Raw genomic sequence first — 22,109 nt, 5'->3', positions numbered from 1 at the left:
ACATTAACTTTTCAAATGGTCATTTACAGACAAGGTTAAGTATACATTTCGTAAAAAATTTAACCTGCCAGATGGTCTTTAATGTGACGAGAAGTGCTATATCATTTTAATGCATTACACACGCCCACACCCGCCAGCACCCTTCCCCCCCCCGGAGAGCATCCAACAGCACACCGTCCCCCCGTCCCCCCGTCCCCCCCGTCAAGCGCACTGGGTGACACCAATCCTAGTGACGAAACTGCGCCCAAGTTGCCCACCTATTATTTCTACCAGCCCACCCTAATACAGCAGGCTAAAACCGGCCCTGCCTGGGACACCAGATTAGTGTTATCCCTGGGCAATCAGCGACATTAATTAATCAATCTGAGATCTGGTAGAAATGAAAACCAGTATTACATGATTCAAGGGCCTGATCAAAAATCTAGGCTATAAATGAATATTTTAAGTAGCTCATGAAAATTAAATTGAACAAAGTTTTTTTGGTCTTCAGTTTAAACGCTTAATGGTGACTCGTTCCATTACATTACATTACATTACAGGCATTTGGCAGACGCTCTTATCCAGAGCGACGTACAACAAAGTGTATAACCATAACCAGGAACAAGTATGACGAAACCCCTAGAGAGAAGTACCGGTCCAAGTACAGGGAACAACCGCATAGTTCAACTTGGACCCTGATGGTTAAACTGATTAACACTAACAACGAGAACGGCAACAACGCAATCTATGGAAAAATAAAAATAAATAAAAATACAAGTAGTCGTTAAGACAGTTGATGCGCCTAAGTCACCTATGAAACAGCTGCCTAGTTACAACCCTAAGTTTAGTCATTTACAGGGGGGAAGGGAGGGATGGGGAGAGGTGTAGCCTGAAGAGGTGGGTCTTCAGTCGTCGTTCCGATGGGTAGATTTGTGAAAAATTACTTTACCACTGTTTAGAGCTTGCCAAGCATGGCTAAGCATGAGGATCACATTCTCACCACAAGGAAGGGGAAGACCATGCCCATCAAGAAGAGGTTGAGCCACATCATGGAACCAGCAATCATGTAGGCAGCTGGGCGAGCTGTTTGACTGAATATCTCAGTCGGCAGGATACCTGTTACTCCAGCTTGGGGACAAACACTGGGAGATGAGTTTTGTTTTTTTACTTTACCATGTTCATGTGGTATACATTTAGGAACATAAAAATGGACAATTCTTTTAAATATGTTTGATTAATGCACATCATCAACAGCTTGAGAAGCATCAAATACCAAGAGCATCAACTTGCTTTTGAGATACAGCTATTAAAAAGAAGTGACTCACCTGGCCCTGTTCCAAAGCTGAGTATATAGGCAAAAACACAAGTCATACTCAAGTAGGGCATCTCTGACACTGTGTGCTGTTAAAAAGAGAGCAAGAGTAGGAAAGTTTGTTATATACTGTGGTTTATAGCAGGGGTGCACAGTGTTTCCAGCAATGAACCAAACATATCAATCCATGCTTTTCATGACTAAAACTGACTTCATTTTCAATAGATTACAATAGATGTAATGACTTTTTAGAAGTTTCTGATTGGCCAATTGTCATAATTAGGAGTTAATTGAGAGTAAATTGGTACCTGTGGCTGTATTTAAGGGCCTACCTTTAGAGTCACTGCCCTTTTGCCCTTGATACCATGGGAAAAACTAAGCAACTCAGCCAAAAAAAATTTTGGACCTCCACAAGTCTGGTTCCTCCTTAGGAGCAATTTCCAATCAACTGAAGGTACCACGAGCATCTGTACAAACAATTGTATGCAAATATAAAAATCTTGGGACCACACAGACACTCCATTGTAAATTAACTCCCAGGGCTGAACAAACTTTAGTCCAAAAGGTTCAACTGAACCCCAAGACAACAACAAAGGAACTGGTGAAGGAGTTGGAGGCATCAGGTACCAAAGTATCTACATCCCCCATTAAGAGAATCCTACATCACCATGGCCTGAAAGGCTGTCGCACAAGACTGGCATAAAAAAGCCAGAAAGAAGTTTTCAGGTGATCACCAGGACAAAGACCAAGCCTTTTGGAGGAGTTTTCTCTGGTTAGATTAAACAGAAATTGAACTGTTTGGCCATAATGTCAGCACTATATATGGAGCGCCATCCCAACTGTGAAGCATGGGGGTAGCAGCATCATGTTGTGGGGGTGTTTTTCTGCAAAATGGACTGGTGCACTTCAGAAAATAGTTGGCATCATGAGGAAGGAGGATTATCAAGAAATACTGAAGCAACACCTCAAGACATCAGCTGAAAAGTTAAAACTTGGTCGCAACTGGGTTTTCCAGCAGGCCAATGATCCTAAGCGTACCTCCAAAGTCTGAACAAAATGGCTTAAAGACAACAAAGTGAAACTATTTGAGTGATCATCACAAAGCCCTGACCTGGAAAGGGCAAACATTCCGGTAAAGTATTGTGAGAAGCTTGTGGAAGGCTACCCCAAACGTTTGATTCAAGTTAAAACATTTAAAGGCAATGCCACCAAATACTAACAAAGTGTATGTAAACATTTGACCCACTGAAAATCTGATATAGTACATAAAAGCTGAAATAAATCTGTCTGTCAGCTATTATTTTGAAATTACCTCTTAAGGAAATAAAGTAGAAACCCTAATTGACTTAACACAGGAAATGACATATAGTATGGTAACATGAAATGTGTGGAGTTGAGAAAAATTATGTTTGAATATATTTTGCCTCGGTATATGTAAACTTTGGCCTCAACTGTACTAGCCAAGCAAGAGCATTAAGTACAATTATAGTAAACAGTTTGGCTGAGTGAAGTAGGAATTACGTGGATTGCCTCTCTCTCCATTGAAAATAAATTACTTCCGGCAAGAGTGCTGCTATAATGCCGTGTTTGGTATAAATTCGACTTGGGTCACGGCCCACAGTTTGTGCACTGCTGGTTTAGAGATGCATTTTACGCAGTTGCCAGAGGATAATACTTGCAGGGTTCTGACAGTAGGGGACAGAAGAATGTAATTTTTCCACATAAGGAGATCTTCCACTATACTGCAATGATGTTTATACAGAAATTTTATTTGATGTTATGCCATGGTGCATTTTGTGATGATCTTCAGAGGAACACTTTTGGAAAAAACAAAGCCATTATGTTTTTGTTTGCTTTCACTGGACAACTTACTTTGCTCTGACAAGTTGTGGACTGACATGCTGTGCACCCTTGACTTGTACATTAACAGCTAAATTAGTTTAATTTCTTCACAACCAAGTCCCCCAAGTAGAGCAAAAGCCAGTTGCAAGACTTAGTCTGAAGTTGCAGGAGTGACAGTACAGTAAACGTCACATTCCATAACAATATATACAAGTAAATGTGTACAGTATATTAGTTTTACTGTGCTAATACCGCTAAGTAAAAGATAACCCCACCCTAAAAGTCACACACATGATGATTCGAGAAGAGTGATTACATAGAAGAGGGAAGCAGCCTATTTTTTAAAAATAATATTAAAGCAAACAACTATTATTTTCTGGTAAGTTAGCTATTTCAATGTAGTTATTTCATTAAACTGTAGCATTATGACAGTATACATGAAAAATAAATATATTGAATGAGAATAAATATATTGAATATTGAGTCTAGCACTATGAAATTTTACTTCAAACAACTTTGACATGTCAGTAGTCATTAGCCACTTCAAATACATTAATTGGGATGGCAGGCATGGCATCCCGCCAAGTGGGATGCCATGGGCGGCATGCCCCATACCTATACAGCACAGTGAGTTTGGCACTTTTCAGGGTTTCCTACAGAAATAAACACAATGACCACAGACTCTCTGCCCTTAAAAACATTAATTTCTGTACCTTCTCATATCAGACAGAATTCACAAACAACTTCACACATCCACACAATAAAGCCCCAAACTTAGGGGATTTAGCATTTTTTCTTTCTTCTTTTTCCTGCTTGATTATATCATCACAAATGCTCCAAGCCCACAAACAATATGTCTTCCCATTGGACATTTAGCTACACCAGCCAATCAAAACATTATATACACATGCAAAATAAACATATATATTTTTCACCAAGAAAATACACAACCGTTGGGGCTACTTTGTTGGTGGCTCACTGGTAACGTTCTTGCTTTGGAACCATTGAGGCAAAGGATTGAATCCCACCTGAGGCTCCGGCAAGTCTTCAATTTGTTATGCATGCTTATTTTCTAATTAATCATTGTTTATTACTTTTAAACTATTGCTTTTGAAACTGTATAATTCTTCTGGATCCTTGTGGATCAAATCTATCCGGTCTTTCACTGAACGTATAGATTGTCTTATGACATAGCCTACCATCTAGACGTTTGATTAACTGGCTAGCCATACCATAATAAAGTGCAAGTCAAGGTGTCACTGCTGACTTTGTAACTTTTTGTTGCCTGATCTAGCGTATACACATAGTAGTTCCCAAACATTCCCATAATAGCCAAAGCTGCCCCTCCCAAAAATATCACATATTAATATTTAATGTCATCATAATGCTTACTAGGAGAGGGTCAATTTCCCTATAAGATGTGTTGTATTGTAAATTTACCTGAACCAATAATAATGTATATAAAGGGGAAGACATTAGTACTCCTTGGATCCTCTGTGATCATTAATTAAGTATGCACAGGCCAGGAGAAGTGTAAGATAAAATGTGTGCTTTTCTAGTAGTTAGCAGTTCATTTTTAACAGTTAGTTGGAAGTAGGCATCCTGGGGTGGGAGTCCTGCATCTAGGTTAGGCATATTTCATCTCTGGTTTTTTGGAATATTTTGCTCTTTTGGTTTTGTCATTTCGGTCTTGGCACATTTCTTGGAATTACTGGGAATATTTGTTATTTGGGATATTTGTTAACTTAATTTTTTCATTGTAATCTGGTTGTGAGCTGTACATTTTGATAAAGGTTGGTCTAACCAATCAACAAATTCAGTGATTTAATTGATAATTGATATCTCTGATAGTAAATACCAAATTAAATCTAATAAATATATTTTACATGTTGGATAAGTGAGGTGTTTTAACTTGATGCACTTGTGTTCAGTATTCAGAGTGCAGGTCGTCAAATGAGGGCGTCTGTGGTTAAAACTGCCTGATTCATAAAAACAAACATTTTACCTAATCCTCACTTCAACAACAATGTTTTTGCAGCAATTCCCAGATGACAGGAAATTACAGTGGGACTCTAATGCTTATGGTAAATTGTAATTTCCTATTTGTGGTGAAAGTGTTACAAATATGTAAGTTTTTTCCAGATTTCCCTCTGCATTGTTACAAGTGTGTCATATCACTCGTGTTTTGTGTTTGCCTTACGTATCTTTTCTTTTCTCGTAAAATCTTTGTTCTCTGTTGCAGTGTAGGCGGACTCTTGCTCTCAGCCTGCAGTTAGGATAATTCCACTCACCTGCGTTCTCTGCACTCCGCACGCTTCCTCTCCTGCTTATATACTCGGCTCTTCTACAGATCTTTGACAGATCTTTATCCTAGCCTGTCTGTTATCCCATACAAAAACTGTCTTGAATTAACTCAGTACTTTTTCTCGTTCTCAGATCCGCGCACCTGCCTGCTTCCCCTACACTGTCTGTTACGTCTCAGGTTCTGTCTCATTGTATGTTTGTCTTTGAGATTGTTTTGTAGTCCTGTCATTGTCTTGTCAACCCCCTCGAGTTTCCTGCTCGCCAAATCCAGCTCGCCCTTCGCCGGCCTTCCAGTCCAGCCTGGTCCAGTCCAGCCCAGTTGGTCAAGCCCCACCGTGTCAGTCCAGCTCCGCCCTGTCCAGTCATCGTCTTGCCAGCTCCGTGACAGCTCCACCTCCGATCCAGCTCCAGTCAGCTCCCTGCCATGATCCAACCCTTGCCGTCACACCGAACAGCTTCTGCACCTGGCTACGCCTACAACCTGCCTCCACGTCAGCAGCTCCAGTTTCCTCTCTCTCTATTCCTTCCTGAAACTTGCTAATAAATTTCACTGTTGTGAATCACAGAAGTTGTCTGCGTCCAAGTCCTGCATTTGGGTTCCCCGTGTCGTGACCGTAACAAAATGCTCCTTTTCAGTTTAAAGAGGTTAGTATTTTCATTTATCAAGATGTAAATGGCTTGTGTGTCTTATTTAGGATTTTGGCAGTATTGATTGTCATAGTTGCTGGATGTAGTTACTGGGCCAGCTGTAAGCTCTACTGCTACAACAACTTCTCCATGTTTTATTTCTTGTTGTATTCCTTCCTTTATGGACTACCTATTTGTAATAACAAAAGTACTATCCACAAGTTGTCAGCTAGTATTTGTACTTTCTTTACAAAAAGCTCTTTTGTAGTTGGAATTTGAAAATGTAAATGTGTGTTGACTGACATCCTAATCTTTTTAAAATGGACATGCCATCTATTCGAGAGTAGTGATGTGCCAAACTCATGGAGAATTTTTAAACTGAAGTGTATGTATGTATTTGTTTATTTTCAGCCAAAACAAACCTTTTTTTTTTTTTTTTTTTTTTTTTTTTTAAATCTCTCAAAAGCCATGGGAAGAGGTTTGGCTCTTGGACAGAAAGTTCAACATGTCTGCTGCATTGCAGCCTCCATCCAGTGCCAATCAAAAACTCATAGACTACATCATAAAAACCTGTGGGATGAAGAATTGCCTGCTGGTAATGGGCTAGAGGGAGAAAAAATTGCATCACATTTTTTTTAACCAGTTAGTGTGTGAAGATGAGGTGAAGTGTTACTCTCTTGGTACAGTCATACGATACCACAAAACCTTCTTTTAGAGTTGATAAATAGTATATTGTATATTGTTTTAATGTGCCAGTGTTTTCTCTGTCCCAAGGCAATAATTAATGGCAAACTATTCTCCAAATGGCTGAACCAGATGCAGAAGTCCTCAACCCTGGTCCCAATGTACTTAGATGATGACATACAACAGGATGCACTAGTGGCCTACCTGGGAACTTGTTGGTCCTTGTTGGGACCAAGAGGTCATTTGGAATCCTAGAGAGAGTACAGTACTTCCTCAATAAATTGTTTCCTGAGGTGAGACTGACAATGATCTAATGTAGTTGTTTTTCCCTTTCAGTTTGTTTCTTAACACTTATGTGTATCGGAATTGTATTAATTTGAGCTACATCATAGCAGTTCATTTAATGAAATCAACAACAGAATGAAAAAGCTATCCTCTTTCCATGACAGCCTATTGTCAGCTCTCCACAATGTAAGCTAATAGAAGGTGGAGGAGATGCTCCTTACAGGCCCAGTCCTGTATCAAAGGCAAGGAAATATGATGTTAAATCAATATTTCACTTAGTTTATTCAGATGGGTTATTAGGCACTTTACCTTTGTGTAAACCAAAATCTTAACTACTCGCCAAGATCACATGTTTCTTGAGCAGTTGTTTTTTCTCAATAGTGTATAAGTCTGTACGCTCCTCACTGCACTGATTAACACCTTCTCTCATTATTATTATTATTATTATTACTGTGGTTAGTAAAACCCAGAACAGCTCTTTTTACTTCAGTCCATGTTCCAGATTTGAGAGGGTTCTGGGTTTTACTCATTGCTGTTAACCAATTAGCTCTGTAATCCTGCAGTGAAACAGGGACCTGTTTCACATACAGCACTTTGTTTAAACAATCCGGGTTAACTTGATGCTTCTTATCAAATTATCTAATTAATTTAACTTGAGCGTACTCCATTTCACAAATGTGATTTACAGTTTCCTCCAAACTTACATACTGCATTTTTTAATAGGCCAATGCCTGCGTAAGAAGACTTTCATTCACTTGCTTAATGAAAATGTCACCACACTGAAACATTAAATTTGTTCATTTTTAAGCACGTGACAACAACAACAAAAGGAGCTGGCAGTGGGTCCAAGCTAAATTAAAAATGATTTTCCAAAGATAGATGATAAATAGATACATACTTTATTGTCCACTTTTGTGGAAATTTGCCTTTGGCTTCACAATAGTTACAATAAAAAAACAAGCAGTCACACAATACAGGCTACAAACAACACAATACTAACAATATAGGTTTAGACAACACAGGTCACAAACAACCCAGTAGATAGACAACACAACATAGCCGCATTATTGAAATTCTACGGTTTCAAATATCTACTGAAAAAAAACTACATTGGCCACAATAGCAGCAGAGGATCTTAGGCTGTACTCCTTCACATAATAGGTTATGCACTCTGTGTGTAGAACCCGGTCGAACCTCTTTCCGTTGTCAGAGGTTGTGGTCTAATCCAGCTGTAGGCTAAATGCTATGGAACAGATTTTTTCCTGACGTATTACGGTTATTGGTTATTAATGTTTAACTGGACACGAGGGGTCAAGCCCAGTTGGATAGCTCCTGTTGCCAGACATACAGATAGTTTCGATGTCCAGCAGCGGCACCTATGTTGAAATTGATAGACCTAGTGGTTTTGTCATAGGCCTATAATCTAAGGGAAAATGTTTCAAGACATATTGCAGGCACGCTGAGAAAAAATGTGCAAAACAAGGCAAAACATAAATGGATACCAGTACCTGCAACCTATTGTCTGGTGGGGGGTTTTTGTGAAGAAAATGGCAAAAACTGCCTGTATTTCCTCAATGAGTAGATTTTTCTCATTCTAAAAAGCCTTTATTTTAAATTTAGGAAAAATTAGGGAATGAGGAGGATAGGTTATTGCAATTTCAGTGTTGGTGTAAGTTGAATGTTCAAGTCCAAATGCCCGATGGCCTTGCCCCTGGCCTTTCTAGTGTTAACTAGTTGGTGACTAGCAAATGAAAGCATTATTTTGAACCAGCACTCAAATATCTGACTTAACTTTTTAGGCTATTCAATATTCATCTGCCGATTACAACATTAGTAACTTATGATGTTATGTAGCTAAAATTAGTGAGTTAAGAACACCTAAGTTTTATTAAGAACCTCGTAACTAATCCCTCTTGCAGTTCCTGACTAGCACTTGGTCTTTATGGCTGTCTAACAGGAGCTAGAAAGCAAGTCTTAACTAGCGACTATAGGAATTGAAAGTGCGTTCGATAAATATTTTTGTGGTTTTTACCCACATGTAGTAGACTACAAAACTACAAAACAGAACATCTCACTGGCTAAAAAACCTAAAAAATGTCTGCATCATACAGATCACCTGAATATTAACAGCACTGCAGGAGCTAGGTAGCTAGCTCCCTTTAACTAGAAGATTTCACTGACAACAACCCACATACAGTTCTGTGCATTAGCTGTGTTGTTTACTTGCTTCTAACTTTGCATCAGAACCTGAAGTAACCACCTTCTCCATGCTCTCACCAGCCAACCAGAGCGCAGGCATCAGTCGCAAAATTAAGTGTTCAGTGCAGCTAGGAATTATGTTTTTAATTGAGATGATTGAGACGTCCCTCAGACGTTGGAGGCCATCTGACAACTTCTGAGAATTAATATGGGGCAGATGCCCCCCATAATAGCTCCAACAACCCCCTGTCTTCCATAGGGTTTCCATGCCCCCTAGTAATCTCAGAACACCCCTTGGGGGGTCATACCAGCCCATTGAAAAACCCTATTTTAGAGCTAGAGAGTGTGAATTTGTGAATTTGAGGAAGAGGGGAAGAGCTATGAATGACGGGGGGGGGGGGGGGGGGGGGGGTTCTATCTGCTATCTCCGACCATCAAAGTGTGAATTTGGGGGAGGGAAGCTGTATAAGTGACAGGTAAAATGCAGGCCATTACAAAAGTAATTGTTTGGCCAAAAAAAAAAAAATCTGAGCACTTGGTCATGGACTGCAAACCTAATCCAAATGGCATCCATGCTGATTTAGATTTATTTGAATATTGGATGTAATAATTATTTGAAAATTGCAATTTTGAAATGGTACTGTAGCACCATGTAGAGTGATAGTGGCATGAAAATTGATACACATGATCTACATAGGTCCCATTTCAATTTGTATATTCAGAAAATTTGAATAGAGGCTGAATTTAAAGGCGCTGTAGTCAAATATATTTTCCACAATTTATGCATATTCATATTCAATTATCTTAAATAATCTCAGATTGAGGGGGACGTCCTTCTCAGGACCCTTGGAAGGAAGCTTTCTGAGGGTTCCTACAGAATTTTGTACAATTTAGCTGTATGGAGGCTAGGCACATTAGTATTTTGCAAAAAGTGCTCCCCACAGGCCATAGTGCACTATAACTCTGCATACCTGGACATGCTCACCCACAATACGACCATTTTTGTTCAATTTAAATAATAGTTCTGTGGCCCTCTTTTGACATATAAGAATTTCCTTCTCAGTTTAACACAGCTGTCTGCTGTAGACCGTGCGTGCCAAATTGTGAGAAAATCTGGTGAACGTAGGGAGAAATACAAAAAAAGTTTCGTTTTATTTATTCCAAAAATTCAAAATGGAGGAAAATAAATATGGTGGACACTATGGGTTCTATAAAACTTGGTCAGGGTGAGGAGGTAGAAATGAGGAAGAAATTAGGTGCATGTACATGAAACAGGTTGCGCCACCTAGAATGTCAGTTGCATGGGTGTCATTCAAAATTGGCAGTCATACCGAACTTGCCTGCCAAATCTCATGAGTTTCTGAACATGGGAAAGGGGTGAAAGTTTAGTGAGCGCTAAAGAAGATGAAGGAGAAGAAGAATCCTAGCAAAAACAATGGGGCTCCACCTGGTGGTTGGCCCCCTAATTATACATCTGAAGCTAAAAAAATGTTTATTTCTAAATTGAACTAAAACTGTATGCTACATTTATAATGTCAAAGTTAAGGTTTTTAAGTTCAAGTAGCTAGCATACCAGTTTACTGAACTACGTTAGATCATTTATTTGATAACAAGTCACAGTATAAGCACTGATTCCAAACTTAGGCAAAATAGGTTGTTCACAGTTTAAGCCCATCCATGGGTAGTTGATTGGCCCATTTGATTGATTTGGATATGTTTTGCTGCCACATAATGTGGTTTACATCACTGTTATTACCGTAGTAATTCAAATTTTTGTAAAATCTCATTTTTATCTTGATTTGGATAATGCTATTGTATTTATGATTTACCAAGTTTTCCTTTTCCTTGAATTCTATTTTCATCTTTATTTAGATGCTGCTTTTGCACTTGTGGATTACCAAATGTGTCTTTTATCAGTCTAAATTCAACTATTAATTCTACTTATTACACGGCTTTGTTGAATGCCCATTCTGATTGGTCATGTCAGGCATTCAGCGGTTAGATATTTCTGTATAATGACCGCTGCTATGGGTAAAGGACCCTTTAACCTAGTACTCTTAATATGCGACATAGCTCAGGAGGTAAGACCGATTGTCTGGCAGTCGGAGGGTTGCCGGTTCAAACCCCGCCCTGGGCATGTCGAAGTGTCCTTGAGCAAGACACCTAACCCCTAACTGCTCTGGCGAATGAGAGGCATCAATTGTAAAGCGCTTTGGATAAAAGCGCTATATAAATGCAGTCCATTTACCATTTAATATCACTCTGCAGAAAAAAGTGCTGCAGCTGTTAATTTGACCATTGTCACTTGAATTTTTAGAAAACCAATAAATATTTCATCATCGACTTGTGATGCCCAGTGAGTCTAATCGGTATTACAGTTATTTGTTATGACTACTGTATAAGTCATTACCACTTGCTAAATCTAGGCCTTCCATTAAAAGTACTGATATCAAAAATAAGCCAAGTTACAATAAACAATATTGGCTTACCTAACACAAATTATGTCAAGTAAATTGGCCTAGTATTTTTTCATTTTATCATGTGAAAATATACCAACCATAACCGAGATGAGTTTCCTTATTGAATGGTATATATAAAAGAGACAGTATTAGCAAGTCCTCATATATGCAGTTTTTGCGAAATTACATCGAAAACTGTTGTACCAATGTAGTTTTTTCATGTAGGGTACTATTAGTTATAATAATGAATGAGTCATGTTTTTAAATGGAATGTTTTTAATGTGGTGTTGTCGAGACTACAGACGTAGTAACTGTTTGTATGTCGGTAGATAGAGAACAGGGTGAGGTAACATGAATTTAGAAATGTGGTGTTTGCTGATAACCAAGAAAAAAAAGTAGTTAGTAGAAACGCCACAGTGGTCAGCTGTTGTAAGTTTTTATGAAAATCAATAAATCATCTGTCATGAAATGCATATGGCTCTCCGTGTGTGACTTTTGCTAAACATTGCATTGAAGATAGTGATAATCTGACAACTGCAAAAGCAATAGTTAAAAAGCAATAGGAAATTATTCGTTAGAAAATAAGCATGCATAACAAATTAAAGATTTGGCTGAGCCTTAGGTTGGATTCAATCCTCTGACCCTCAATCCCAAGGCAACAGTGTTAGCAGTGAGCCACTAACAAAGTAGTTGTCTGAGGCATGAAGGCATGCGTGTATATGTGAAACATATGCATTGAACGTTTTGATATAATCTGAATGTCAATATTTCATAAGTGAATGAAGTCACAAACATGTAGTTAGTTAAATGGGCATGAATGGCTTTGCAATAAGAAGAGGTTGTTGAATGCCATCATGTGCTCATGGTTTTAAAGAACGCAGGCCAGTAAGCACAACTCAGCTCCAGTTTTATTCCATATGGCCTGGCTATATTCTAGCCAACTAGAAAATTTAGCTGGTTAACTGAAAGTGCAGATTGTATGTAATAATACAGTTCATACGTTCGGTGAAAGACTGGGTAAATATGGTGCATAAGGATCCAGAAGAATTATACAGTTGCGAAAGCAATAGTTGAAAAATAATAGACAATTAAAGTCGCAAGCGGCGTTGGGACGGGTCCAAGCATTGGCACCATCGCGCCCCCTATGGAGCGATTTTAAAATGGCTTTTTCCTACATGATCATATGCCTTCACCCAACATATCTACTGAATATCATGATGATTGTATAAAATATTGATGACTTATGGCCAATTTTGTGCTAAGAGACGCTGTCGAATGACTTAGTTGCGTCGCCATGGATGTGTCCTGGCCGCTTCCCGTAAAGGCCTTTACTATGTCGTAACACTTAGATGGGATGTCGTAACACATATATGGCCCGGCGTGTATGTACAGCTGCAGCACTTCCATGCCGCAACTAAAAAAGGCGTCACACTAGTGTTGTCACGATACCAAAATTTTCATACCCATACCAGGTTTAGTATCACGATACTCGATACTGAAGCGATACTTATTCAATACTTGGTACCAAATGACCTTAATAAATCAGAAACGTAATGTCCACAAGGATTGACCTCATTTTCATAAAACCTGGTTTATTAACAACCTTTAAGTTGCAGCCTGTTCAACATATTAATAAGCATAGGCCTATAGTGTTACAACACTAAACAATAGAAAAATATATTAAATATATTTTAAAAATTAAACAATTGTAAACTAAATAATCACTTTTAAAAAGATCTAAAAACAGCATATTTTAATAACAATACAGCATCTATCTATAATAAAATATTTCCAAATTGGAACACCTATTGCTACTGAAGTGAACTGAGTCGAAGCTTGCGCTGTATCAAGGAGCTGAGTGCACAAGCGCAAGTCACCTCACTTGGCAACCTTAGTTGCTACTGCCATCTAGCAAAGATTCTGACAAAGTACACTTTTCATCCTCTAAATCAGTAATGCGGGAGACACATTTCCCTGGCTTTTACATTTGACACAAAACTACCGAACGTCGGAAAATTCTAATACCGAACCGTTTCTTTCTTTTTTTTTTTCACATGGTATAATTTTAAAAAATCTGTCTCGTTTATTTCATTATTCAGTGAGCAGCGTTTTCACTGCTGTATTGGCATATTTTAGGGCTAATGTAGGGTTTATCTTGTTGCTACGGAATATTACATTACAGGCATTTGGCAGACGCTCTTATCCAGAGCGACGTACAACAAAGTGTATAACCATAACGAGGAACAAGTGTGTCAAAAACCCTAGAGAGAAGTAGCCTACCATTCCAAGTGCAGGGAACAACCGCATAGTTCAACTTGGACCCTGCAGGTTAAACTGGTTAACACTAACACAAACAAGAACAGCAACAAAAATACAAGCAATAGTTAAGACGAGTGCATTAACTAAGTCACCTACGAAACAGCTACCTAGTTATAACCCTAAACTTACAGTCAATTTAGAGATTAAATTGAGAATACGATTTCTCTCAGCATAATGACGGATTCAAAGACTAAACAAACTCACCCGATATTGTCTTCAAATGGATTCATGCCAAAGAAAAGTAATGATTCATCCTCTCAAAGCTTTTACTAACAAACGTTGAGTAGGAAAAAACGAAATATCAACTCGCCATCCATGCGAACTGCTTCCTACGGTCAGAGTACCGTATTATTTATTTAGACATTGGCAGACTACAGCATAAATTGCGTCTTTTGTTTATATTCAATATTAGTAATTGCAGCGAGAAACTGCAGCTGTAGACGCAAGATAGTCTGTTATGTTATGGTAGCAACGGAACGAAGCGGACTATATATGTATTACCGTCATTCTTTTATTATACCAGCGTGTTTTCGCGCGTTTGCACAGAAACTCAAAAACCATCAATAAAATGGTTTAGCTATTTCTCAGCATAATGACAGATTCAAAGACTAAACAAACTCACCCGATACTGTCTTGAAATGGATCCAGGCTCAAGAAAAGTAATTATTCATCCTCTTAAAAAGCTTTTACTAACAAACTTTTGGTAGCCTAGCATGCATTCTGGCTGGCACTGTCTTCCATTGCTTCCCCGACGTTCACACCCTCCCCTCACTGATAAAAACTAGACCCTACGGTGTCGGATTACTTGCGTCGCCATGGATGTCGCTTGCCATAAAGAAGTTTACTAGATGTCGTAACACTTAGATTTGGAGCTCCAGCTCTTCCGCATCCCACCTAATAATAATGTCCAAATGGCGGGAAAACAATATGGCGGACATACGTGGTCCCAATGGCAAGGTTGTAGAGCACATTTAGATGCATCGGCCGATTAAGTTTTGTGTTGATCTGGCTTACGGTGTGGGAGTTATGACCTTACAAAGTATGACCCTTTGTTATAGCGCCACCATCTGGCCGACATAGGAGAGTTGTAGTGCCTGAGTAGTGGGGGGCCATAGGAACCCACCTACTAAATTTGGTTGGTCTAAAACTTATGGTTGCTGAGCCTCAGACATTTTAGTGGAGAAAGCTTCCACGCCCCAACGAAAATGTCAAAATGGCTGGCAAACAATATGGCGGACATAGGTGGTGCCAATAGCAAAGTTGTAGAGCGCGTTCAGATGCATAGGTCTATGATGTTTTGTGTTGATCTAACCTATGGTGTGGGAGTTATGGCCTTTTACGCATGACCCTTTGTTATAGCGCCACCATCTGGCTGACATAGGTGATTTTTAGTGCCTGAGTAGTGGGGGGCCGTAAGAACCCACCACCCAAATTTGGTTGCTCTAGGACTTACGGTTGCTGAGCCTCAGACACTTTTAGCGGAGAAAAAAGTGTCGGACCCCTAATAATCCTAACAGATACAATAGGGTTCCACCAGCTTCGCTGCTTGGACCCCTAATAATAATAATAATCCTAACAGATACAATAGGGTTGGTAGGAACCCACCAGCCAAATTTGGTTGCTCTAGGACTTACGGTTGCTGAGCCTCAGACACTTTTAGCGGAGAAAAATAAGAATAATAATAATCCTAACAAATACAATAGGGTTCCACCAGCTTCGCTGCTTGGACCCCTAATAATAATCCGAACAGATACTATAGGGTTCCACCAGCTTCGCTGCTTGGACCCCTAATAATTCTAACAAATACAATAGGGTTCCACCAGCTTCGCTGCTTGGACCCCTAATAATCCTAACAAATACAATAGGGTTCCACCAGCTTCGCTGCTTGGACCCCTAATAATAATCCTAACAAATACAATAGGGTTCCACCAGCTTCGCTGCTTGGACCCCTAATAATAATCATAACAAATACAATAGGGTTCCACCAGCTTCGCTGCTTGGACCCCTAATAATCCGAACAGATACAATAGGGTTCCACCAGCTTCACTGCTTGAACCCCTAATAATAATAATAATAATCCTAACAGATACAATAGGGTTCCACCAGTTTCGCTGCTTGGACCCCTAATAATAATAATCCTAACAGATACAATAGGGTTCCATCAGCTTTGCTGCTTGGACCCCTAATAATCCTAACAAATACAATAGGGTTCCACCAGCTTCGCTGCTTGGACCCCTAATAATCCTAACAAATACAATAGGGTTCCACCAGCTTCGCTGCTTGGACCCCTAATAATAATAATAATCCTAACAGATACAATAGGGTTCCACCAGCTTCGCTGCTTGGACCCCTAATAATAATCCTAACAAATACAATAGGGTTCCACCAGCTTCGCTGCTTGGACCCCTAATAATAATAATCCTAACAGATACAATAGGGTTCCACCAGCTTCGCTGCTTGGACCCCTAATAATCCTAACAAATACAATAGGGTTCCACCAGCTTTGCTGCTTGGACCCCTAATAATAATAATCCTAACAGATACAATAGGGTTCCACCAGCTTCGCTGCTTGGACCCCTAATAATCCTAACAGATACAATAGGGTTCCACCAGCTTCGCTGCTTGGACCCCTAATTATTTGCGAGAAAATAAGCGTGCAACTCTCTAGCTGTACTGAATGGGAATTTTCTTGGGGAAGAAGATACAAGTCCATTTAACATATGTATGTGACATTTTGATTGGTTGGTGTAGGTCAGCATTTCCCAACCTTTTTCCTTCCAAATTTACAAAATCTCATGGCACACCACTCTCAAAAGCATAAAAAATAAACACCCTTCACACGCACACACGTACACACAGACACACATACACGCACACACACACACTGCTTAATGGCCAAGTAAATACCACTTACTTTCAATGGGAAACCTGAGCTTGTGATGATGCACACAATGTGTGTATCCTGGCAGGAATGGATGAGAGATGTTCTCAGACGTTCTCTGTACTTGTTCTTGATGTATGTCAGGCTTGAAAAGCTGTGTTCGCACAAATAGTGGAAAAGGGTAACAGAATTGCAATGGCGCTACTAGCAATTATTGGATACTCCTTATCAACTGTAAGCCAAAAGCCATGTCACCAAATTTTATTTTCAAACTGCGGTCTTCCCTTAGTTCTGTTAGTTGCTTTTGTGCCTGCAGTGGCATGTCTTTTGAGCTTTCCATTGCAGATGAACTCCATGGGTCACGGACCCAGTCAAACTGCGCATAAGACACAGTTGGAAAGTAAAAGTGAAACCTCTCCTCGAAGATTTTAAAATGCTGAGAGATAAGGCCCTGTTCTACATATGAGCGCCAGAGGGCGAGCTTCGATCGGAATCCTTGCAATTTGTCGGTAGATGAGAGAAGATATTTGTCTTTGCCTTGCATTTTCATGTTCAGTTCATTGAGATGCCTAAAAACGGTGGTTGTAGCTGTGTGTCCTTAGCTCCTACTCATGCGTGCAGGATAGCATCCGTACGCCCTGACTAAGTTAACTAAAGTAGGTGATCCATACGCGCTAACTAGGTTAGCTAAAGTAGGAGAAACGCAAACATGTTAGGGTTAGCTAAAGTGACGTTAGGCAATAAAGCTGTGCTTAAAAATGTCGTGCCGTACCACCTGCGCATGCGTCCTACTAAACGAAGCACCACCTGCGCATGCATCCCACAAAACATCCCTGAAAGGTCGTCCGTGAGTGAGTGACCACAATTTGCCATGCATAGTCCACAGTGCCAGTTCCTGCGCGCCGTGGGAAAAGGAAGAAAATCTCCTAAGTTTGGGGCTTTATTGTGCGGACGTATGAAGTTGTTTGTGAATTCTGTCTGTTGACATGAGGTCAGATGGTACAGAAATTAATGTATTTAAGGGCTGAGACTTTGTGGTTGTAGTGGTTATTTCTGTAGGAAACCCTGAAAAGTGCCAAACTCTCTGTGTTGTATAGGTATGGGGCATGCTGCTCCGCCAAGGCGTAACTTGGCCATCCCAATCAAGTTTTGTGTTGATGGGTCATTTAGACATACTTTAGATAGGGAAACTATAGAGCTAAGGGGTATTTCTAAATACGAAACGCATCGACACAGAACTTTAAAACATGGTATTTATCATTTAAGATGGTTAGGAACCTTTTGATACAATTGCCATTTCCAGTACTATGACTGCATTTTTGTAGCATATAAGGCAGTCAGCTGTCATGTGGATAGGATGCTAGCTAGTATGGTCAAACTTCAAGGCAAACAAAGGTTTGTTCACACATTCAGCAAATTAAGATCAACCAACAACACATAAGGCAAAATTTTAACATATCACACAAAATGAGCGCAATAAAGATGACAAATCTACAGAAAACAATTTTGCCATTGTAAAACGATTCTGAGATTAAGTAAATACAGAAATTACAAACTAAGATTTACTTAATAAAATATGTTTTTGTATTCTCCAGATATTTTTACATTCATTAGTAAATTCTGAAGACTATACTCAAAGCAATGTTTTGTCAAAGGCCTACTTTTAAAGTAAATTATAAGTAAGAAAATTAAGGTAACTGTTTGTACAGACCTTCTGAGTTGACACAACTTAAAGAATTTTAAAGAATCATAGTGCATTAAAGGTAACTTGAGTCCACTTTGTTCTAAATCATGAATCATAGTTGTCCTGACTTAATTTGATTGTGTAATTGTAATGGTGATATATAACTTAATTTAAAAAAAAAAAAAAACTTATATGTGATTACATTATTTTTAGAGTCATTTGAACACCTCATTTTTTACAATAGCCTACAGCTGTCTATCCACTGGACAGTTGGTTGTTTAATATCTCAAATAGAATGTCTGGTTTCATAGAACTGCGGTTTTAAGAATATCAGAGAAATCTTATTGGCTATGCTGCTGCATTATGGAATATGATGCAATTTAAACATTATTCCAAGGCTGCAATGAGCATGAGACCATTTTATAGGGCAAAGGATGATATTCACCAAATGTGTTATTCAGTCTGCCATTGGCTAAAGCCAATTTCCATTGTGAGCTGATCAGTTTGCTGTTATAATCATCAAAGTAAGGTTACCTACAGTACATAACCTGGCACATAATTGGACCTGAAAATGGGGGAACTTAACACAACAACTGCTGTTTCTGCAAAATGGTAAAACGTATATATGTAAATTGTTGTCTTTATGGACACAGTGGTTTTAAAATCAGGAAGGCTGACATTTTAATGTACTTCACTTTAGTTTATTTAATTACTGCACATATCTAAACACAGGTCCCAGAAAAAGCGTGATCAGATTCATGACTTTCCATTTCAAGAAGACTATACCAGTTTTCTCCCATGTCCACAGCTGACAACAGTTCTGCAGTGTCTCCAACATATAGATCTTCCATGTCTCTATCTTTAACTGCTTTGTCAGCAATTAACTGATCCACATGTTTTATACGGGTTTGTGTCTTTCCTGGATTTCACCAGAGAATTTCGGTTGGACGTTTTATGATAACCATGTTCTTACTTGTCTCTTTAAGAACAACTCCTCAGTGATGCTCAGTGACTAACATAGTCAGTACTATGCTGCAGGGTATACCCTAATCCTTTTTGTTTTTCCACTGCTTTAAAGTTCAAACCAGCCTTTCTACTAACCCATTCAAGGCTGAATGTCACGGTGTGGACCTTATGCTTCACTCCATTTGACTGGAGAAAGGCTTCAAATACAAATTGTGGACCATTATATTACACAACCACATGAGGGAGCTATAACGTGCTTGTTATAGCTTCAGTTGTTGCGGCAGCTGTAGTTTTGGACATCAGTGTAATTTCTGCCAAATGCGAGTAAGCATCAATTGCAAGTAGAAACTGGTGTTTCCCCTTTTCTGCAAAATGTATATGCACTCTTTACAATATCTCCAGTGTGTTTATCTAAGCTAGGCCACCAAAAGTGACTTCTGGCTACAGCTTTACTCATGAAAATTCCTAAAGGTTTCTCATGTAACGCCTTCAGAAGGTTCAGTCTCAGTGGATTAGGTACAATGACTTTCCAGAAAACACAAACATCTTTAACCTTGAGGCCTTCACATCTATGCCAGTGTGGTTTAAACTTGTCATCAGTTACATGCTTGGGCCAACTAGTAAAGTGTATAACTTTGGTAAGTGCTGCATATTTTTCTATTTCTTTTTTAATGTCTTTTGCTGAGATAGGAATGACGTCCAACCATGACACTTTGAATTCAGGATTGCATGGAGGTGCTTCTGTTTACAGTGGCAGCCTTGACAGTCCATCTGCATTTGCATCCTAAGGAAGGCTTGTACACAATATCATATTGATAAGCAGAGAGATGTAATGCCCACCATTGTAACCAGGCACAGTCTAAGGCTGGCACACCTGTGTTTGGGCCTAAAATCTTTACTAGAGTCATATGATCTGTAATCAGATGGAATTTTCTCCCATGCAGGTACTCTCTGAAATTCTGTATGCCATACGTAGAACTTCCTATTCAATTTGTGAATATTTCAGTTTTGCTGAGTGTGAGCGAGGCATAAGCGATAGGTTTTTCACTACCGTCTGTCATCTGGTGTGGTATTACAGCTCCTATCCCATTAGCAGTAGCATCACAAGCTTGGATAATGGGAATCATTGTGATAATGGGAAGTAATAGTTCAGTCAGTGGTTTTATGAGAGTTGACAAGTTTTCAATGAATTTCAAATTGTAGAATAGGAAAGTGAAAAATGCTGTAATTCAGTAACATTCTTTGGGGTAGGTGCACTGGCTATTGCATCTACGTTTTCCTGAATGGGAAGCAACCCATTCCAGTGTTCCAGTTCTGTTTGAGCAGATATTAATATGCCGTCCAAGTAGCAGACAACACATGGAAGGTTTTGTAACACCTGGTCCATTATATGCTAGAAAATAGCCAGTGAGCTGGCCACACCAAATGGCAAATATTCATTTAGAATTGTCCCTTAGGCGTATTAATGGTGAGATATGGCTTTGACCGTGGGTCTAACTGTACCTGCTGGTAGGCTTGAGTAAGATCTATGCGGCAAAATACTTGCCACCACCTAATGCGGGAAACAAGTCTTGAATCTTTGGGAGAGGGTATTTGTCAGCCTCTAACCAAAGATTTATTGTGACCTTATAATCCCCACAAATTTTTACTTCTTCATTGTTTTCAGGGATACACAAAACTGGAGCTGTTCATTCACAATACTCTACTGGTGTGATGATTCCCTGTTGTTCTAGCTGTTGCAACTGTTTGTCAAATGTTTCTCACAAAGCATACAGTACTGCTCTTGCCTTGAAAAATTTTGGAATTGCCTTCCCCACTATGTGAAGTTTTGGTTTTTCCAGAGATACCTCCCCTGTCTAAGTTAAATACTGTGAAGTACTTCTCACAGATCTCAATTACCAGATCTGACACATGGTTTACCCTGGAGCAGTCTAGGGGCAAGTATTGTGGCCAATTTCTACCCATTAATGTTGGATCTTTACCTTTTGACACAAACAAGGTAAGTTGTTCAGTTATGTCTCCACAATGTACTTTTACTTGGGATTTACACAACAGTAGAATCGGCTCTGAACAGTACATTTTAGAGTTTACGTCTGCTGAAGTGAAGACACAGAATTAAGAACTGGCAAGCTGACAATAATTTGACAATTACAATGAATGTTAATACTAGTTAGGAACAGTTATGCAATGCCTTTATTTTAAAAAATCATTCATTTTTACTGTATCTTGAATACAGTGAGCACCATAATTCATTGGACAGTGACACATTTTTTGTTATTTTGGTTCTGCAAATATTAAAAATGATTACTTTATTCTACATTATGTTAAACTGTCCAATATTTTTTGATGCCTGAAAATGGGGGGGACTATGTACAAAAGGTTCTATAATTTAAAAACGGTTGTGTTTAGAAGGTCCGATATGTATGAAAATACCCTAAAATTAAAGCTGACAGTCTGCACTTCAACCTCATTGTCATTGTATCCTTTCAAACTCAAAGTGCTAGAGTACAGAACCAAAATAACAAAAAATGTGTCACTGTCCAATGAATTGTGGTGTTCACTGTATAT

General features: G+C 39.1%; 1 protein-coding gene across 5 annotated transcripts in view; it reads right to left on the bottom strand.

Moving 5' to 3' along the window:
• Positions 1-22,109, bottom strand: part of LOC118207110 (solute carrier family 2, facilitated glucose transporter member 11-like) — a 75,029-nt gene that overhangs the window by 5,888 nt on the left and 47,032 nt on the right. For all 5 annotated transcript variants that reach the window (XM_035380426.1, XM_035380427.1, XM_035380424.1 and 2 more), the window contains 2 exons: positions 1,305-1,380; positions 980-1,107 (listed from right to left, as the gene is read on the bottom strand). In XM_035380426.1, the coding sequence (XP_035236317.1) occupies positions 980-1,107; positions 1,305-1,380 (204 nt within the window). The remainder of the gene's footprint in view (positions 1-979; positions 1,108-1,304; positions 1,381-22,109) is intronic.

This window comes from Anguilla anguilla, chromosome 10, assembly GCF_013347855.1.
Source record: "Anguilla anguilla isolate fAngAng1 chromosome 10, fAngAng1.pri, whole genome shotgun sequence".
NCBI lineage: Eukaryota > Metazoa > Chordata > Actinopteri > Anguilliformes > Anguillidae > Anguilla > Anguilla anguilla.
This window is presented reverse-complemented; position numbering and strand designations above follow the sequence as displayed.